This window comes from Drosophila rhopaloa, unplaced genomic scaffold (genome assembly GCF_018152115.1).
Source record: "Drosophila rhopaloa isolate 14029-0021.01 unplaced genomic scaffold, ASM1815211v1 contig_115, whole genome shotgun sequence".
NCBI classification, from domain to species: domain Eukaryota; kingdom Metazoa; phylum Arthropoda; class Insecta; order Diptera; family Drosophilidae; genus Drosophila; species Drosophila rhopaloa.
In genome coordinates, this window is record NW_025334990.1 from 3,491,284 (window position 1) to 3,496,565 (window position 5,282).

At 42.4% G+C, this 5,282-nt stretch overlaps 1 protein-coding gene across 1 annotated transcript; it reads right to left on the reverse strand.

Moving 5' to 3' along the window:
- Positions 1 to 3,146: 3,146 nt before the first annotated feature.
- On the reverse strand, positions 3,147 to 4,348 carry LOC108049564. The gene is given in 2 exon segments (XM_017130782.2): positions 3,147 to 3,991; positions 4,110 to 4,348. Coding segments are annotated over 2 exon segments (903 nt in total). The 3' UTR covers positions 3,147 to 3,327.
- Positions 4,349 to 5,282: the final 934 nt, after the last annotated feature.

A 5,282-nucleotide genomic window follows, 5' to 3' on the forward strand; every position in this document is an offset into this window, starting at 1 on the left:
ATTAATTAGTTTATTAGTTAAGTCAAACAAACTAAAAGGTGATTCAAAACTTTGTTTTTTTACATTTTTCTTTAAAGTTTACTTTTACTTGCATTATACATATTTTAAGTAAACAAAACTATGATTTGGCTAATTTATATGGTTATTTGTCAAATATTTAAAATACTTACAACTTGGCCAGAAAAGAGCTAGGTAGGTAACACTGTTGGTGGGTTTTCGCTTGAAGTCGCAGGTGTTGCTGCTGGGAGTCTGCGGTGTGGTTGCCACACCTGCAATTTGAGTCGCTTGTTCATACATATAGAAATGTGGGTGTGGGTGTGGGTGGGTGGCAAGTGCGGGGGGAGGCGGTGGCTGTGTGGGTGGCAAATGAAGTCATAAAGTCTGATTTCGCCTGTTCATGCTCATTATCACGTAGCGATATCGTGTAATCGTCATGCCCACGATAATGATGATGTTAACCAAGTGGATCGCTGTATAACCTCCCCCCCTCCCCCGCCATTGCACTCCATACACAATTTTCTCTATCTCTTTCTCTGGCAGAATCTTTTCCCATTTATTTTCCTGCATCTGCGCTAGTAACGCTAGTAAACTTTCTGACCAAAACTGACACATTCATGAAACAATTTAAAAAGTCATTGTCATCGCAGGATATAGTTCCCATCTCCATCGCTCCTTAGCTCCCTTTTTAACTGTCCTGTCAATGGCACCGTCATTTGTTTTGTTGCCCATTACGGTCAATGTCCCTAGTTGAAAACAAAATTGTCATTGCTCCAGCAAGTGCTTGGGTGAGGAGCTTTACTCCAGTTGAAGCTGAAGTATGTGCCAAGCCAGTAGTCTCTGCCCTATATAGTATAGTATTTCCACTGAGTCAAGGAGTTTGCTCCCTTGCTTCGCTTTCCTCGAAGGATAGGGTGTCTTTCGGTCGTCACAGTCTCCATATCCTTGCCAAGTTTTGTTTGTGTCGAGAAACTTTTTAACTGCTTGCTTCGGTGCCTTTGTTTTCGCCGCTTACGTGACAGAGCTATTTCCAAAAATAATTTAAAGTCTTTAAGTTAAAAGCTCCCTCAGTAATTGTTTTTCCCAGTTGCTTATTGAAAATAACTTTGAAAAAGATTGTATATTTTGTAGTTCAATAAGCTGGTTCTTTAGAGATTTTAACGTCGATATCTTTTGAAAGCTAATCCAATTTAACTACCCAAAGAAATTAGAAAATCATTAAATAGGGATTTATTTCAACTGAATGCACGCCAAGGGATTTCCTAGGAATTCCAGCACTTTTGATTAAGGGACAATAACCTCGCAGCAAATGTTGCAGAAATTCATTATTGCATCGTAATGACGAAAGGACCAAAAGAAAGGGAGGCGAGGAGCAGATGCGAATGGCTCCCAACAGTGTAATTTGTGAGAGCCAAAGCCACAGGATTTTATTGAGCGGAAAATTAAAAGCATAAAATTGCACGCTTTAAATTTGAGTGCAGCGGCAAGTGAAATGTGGCAAGTGGCAGCAACACAAGCCACACCCGCAAAGTGCCGGAGCATATCGCGCCAAGTCGGAGTCCAAGATTGCCATAAAGAAGAGGAGCAAGGGTTTTCCAAGCCCTTTTCCCAACACCCATGCCCCATCGCCTTTACTTTTGCCCTTCACCACCAGATGCAACTTGCAATCTGTGGTTTTTGGACTCACGCGCATACTAAATTCAACTTATTGACAGGCTAGCACTGGAACGTGTTCCGATAAGCGACCAGGTGAGTGAGTTCCACCTGTAGCCCCTTTCCTGGAAGCTGGCGGAAAAAGATTTCCCACTGAAAATGGCAATATCGGCACTACTTCGCCCATGAATCTTGCCAATGACAGGGGGACAAATGTTAATTACAAATTTATGACAATGTTTGCGTGGGAAAGCATGGTAGGTTTCCTAATCAGGTTTTTCTCGGGGCAACCAAAGTTGTGAAGGCCCATATCGACCTTTGAATTATACCAAAAGAAAAAAATTTAAGATTACACAAAAAGGGAAAAGCGCGAAGATCGAAAGTTAATTTTTTTTATAATAAATTATAATCTGGCTACGAAAAAATTCATTTACGTTTCCGTTTTGTTAACAAATGTGTCATCTTAGATTGCTGTTGAAGTATACGCGAAAAATTGGGTTTTGTTAAATTCGAAATATAAACAAGAGAGAAATATGCTATTGTATTGCGCCATCTACCCCAAGACATTGGTACCAAGGGCCATGAAAGGCGGAAATGTAGGCGCAAGCCAGGCTTAAGCGTTTAATGGGTTTTTGGGCGTTAGAATGCAAAATGCCAATCTTCTAGCTTTTATAGTTTCCGAGATCTCAGCGTTCATACGGACAGACAGACGGAGAGACGGACAGACGGACATGGCTAGATCGACTCGGCTAGTGATCCTGAACAAGAATATATCTACTTTATAGGGTCGGAAACGCTTCCTTCTACCTGTTACATACTTTTGCACGAATACAATATACCCTTTTACTCTACGAGTAACGGGTATAAAAATTCGAAAAATAAAACAAGAGAGAACGCTATAGTCGGGTGCCCCGACTATCAGATACCCGTTACTCAGGTAAAGGGAGTGCGAGGGAGATGGAGATAGAAACTTTGATCACGCATAACTTTTTAACGAATGGTCCGATTTGAAAAAGTTCTTCTACGTTTCGATAGGTATTGATAAACACAATAAAACTGCATTTTTACTTTTCCGAAATATTTAAATTTTTAAAATCGTATATAAGCGATTTTGGGCGTTAAAGGGGGCGTGGCACCTTTTTGAAACAAACTTGCGCTGCGTAGGAACTCCTAGAATCTGCATGCAAAATGCCAATCTTATAGACTTTATAGTTTCCGAGATCTCAGCGTTCATACGGACGGACAGACAGACGGACAGACAGACGGACAGACGGACAGACGGACAGACGGACAGACGGACAGACAGACAGACGGACAGACGGACATGGCTATATCGACTCGCCTAGTGACCCTGATCAAGAATATATATACTTTATAGGGTCGGAAACTCTTCCTTCTAGCTGTTACATACTTTTGCACGAATACAATATACCCTTTTACTCTACGAGTAACGGGTATAAATACTATATCTACTAAAAATTTCATCCATAAAAAAATATTATAGTTGTAATTTAATTCTAAATCTTAACTTTATAAATCAAACAAAATTTCTTAATACTTTTATTACATTTTACGAGTTGGGCCTATAATTTTACAATATCATACCAAAATATTACAGCACGCGCATATATTTCCAAGTAATTGAGCTATTAAAATGACCTTAATGCGAAACGGATTTTATTCAATGGTGCGGCCCATCCTGGGCATAATCGGTGGCATCCACTCCTCGAACTGGGGAATGTCGAAGAGGGGATGGTCGTTGAGGATGTCGAAGCGGACCACCTTGTAGGTGGAGATCAGCCACTGGCCCATGCACCGATTGTTTTGGTGCACATTGCCCATTCTGATGGGCTCCACGGAATAGTCGCGTCTGAAGCGCATAAAGACCTCGGCGAAGATCAGTGGGTGTGGCACTCGCAGCTGCGAGGGATCTACATACTGCTTCAACAGTTCTGTCATCTCTCGGAGTTCCGATGGCGTCCGGAAATCGTTGGATCGCCGCAGGGCCACAAAGATCACATCCAGGAAAGCGAACCTATGATCGTAATGACGCAGCAGTTGCACCTTCAGGGGAATGGCCCTCCGGAAGTGGATCTTCTCGAAGCGCATGAGATTCAGCCTCCAGTCAGGCGGATCGTCCAGCAGATCGTGCTTGACCTGCTTGAAGCCCATGGGCGTACTGCATCGCTCCACATTCCGATTCCGACGACGCCTCACAAAGTCGGTGAAAACGGCGGCCGCCTGGCGTGAGTTCTCCATGAAGTGGCTCTCGGAGAACTCCCAATCCCAGAGAAACTTCAGCCGGAGCAGAGCCAATTTGGTGGTCAGACGACTCAGTGGACTGTAAAAGTAAATCATCGAGGCCAGGGACATCGGCTGGGGCTCGTCTTTGGCGACGAAAAAATCCAGCTCGATGTTCAGTTTTCTGTCCTCGTCCTGCTGCTCTTTAGAAGCTTCACCCTGCGGCGCATTTTGTCGCAGACTCTGGAAACTATTGCGCACCTGGAGAGGAGCATTCAGGTTGTGTCTCGAGGAGATGGCACTCAGCCTGGGGACCAGCATCGATCGCTGCAGCACATGACCGTAGCAGGAGCACTTGTTCATCAGCAGCGGGTGTAACTTCATCTTTCCATAGCTTAATTTGGGTAGAATTTTGTCAAAAGAAGAAGCCGGAATAATCAAACCGAACGGAATACATATGTATGTAAGCAGTTGGCATTTATTGCTCGGAGTGAGGATTGAGGGATAGGCACTTCCCACTTCAATTAGTCCCGCATTTCTAAGTCTTCACTGAGAGAAATTATTTGCTAATGAAATAAAATTAGAGCGGGACTTCAATTAAAGCGAAATCGATTCTTCCTTTTTTCAACATATACGCTTATGTAAAAATTGAATTATAGTTATTTTTACGATGTCAAAAATAGGTATTAATTTTTATAAAATTTGGAAGACCCTATTATATTGAGTATAGATATACGATAAACTCCACCGTATGTTTTCAAATGAAGAAACAAGTCCTTTCTTTTGAACTTCGAGCTGTTATTGCTTAATTCCAAAGCGTCTATTTTCTCACTGCATTATCTCATATTGGCAAAACAACAATAAGATCCTAATTGAGCCGACATAGAGGGGAATTCAATCCGCTTGAGACCGAGAGCAGGACCGTACATTATTCGCCCGACTCCCGCAGGAGTGGTTTCATTGATTCAACAGCATGCAATTATCGAATGCAATGGCAAATTCAGAGTGCGCCCACATTTAAGCTTCTATTCACCTTTGGCCACCTTTGCCCACCTTCATCCCACCCGCATTTGTTTGCCCAGGCGTTCGTTTATCCCTTCTCGGGTGAAGGAAAACAAACAATGCCAAATGGGGAGACAAGACAGACCCGCCCAGCAGGAAACTCAACAGGAGCATCCGCCCACCGACTTCTACATAGGGTTAATTCCTTGACAATTGAATTCGATTCGAGAGTGCCGGTTGCAAAATATGCAAATGTTTTCGGGATAATTAAATAAGAGTCTATTACACAGGTAACTAAGGAAATTTTAGGCGAACAAAGGCATTGGTTACTTTGCAAAATATACAAAATAAATTATTTAAAGGCTGAACAACTATGATATATTTTTCAT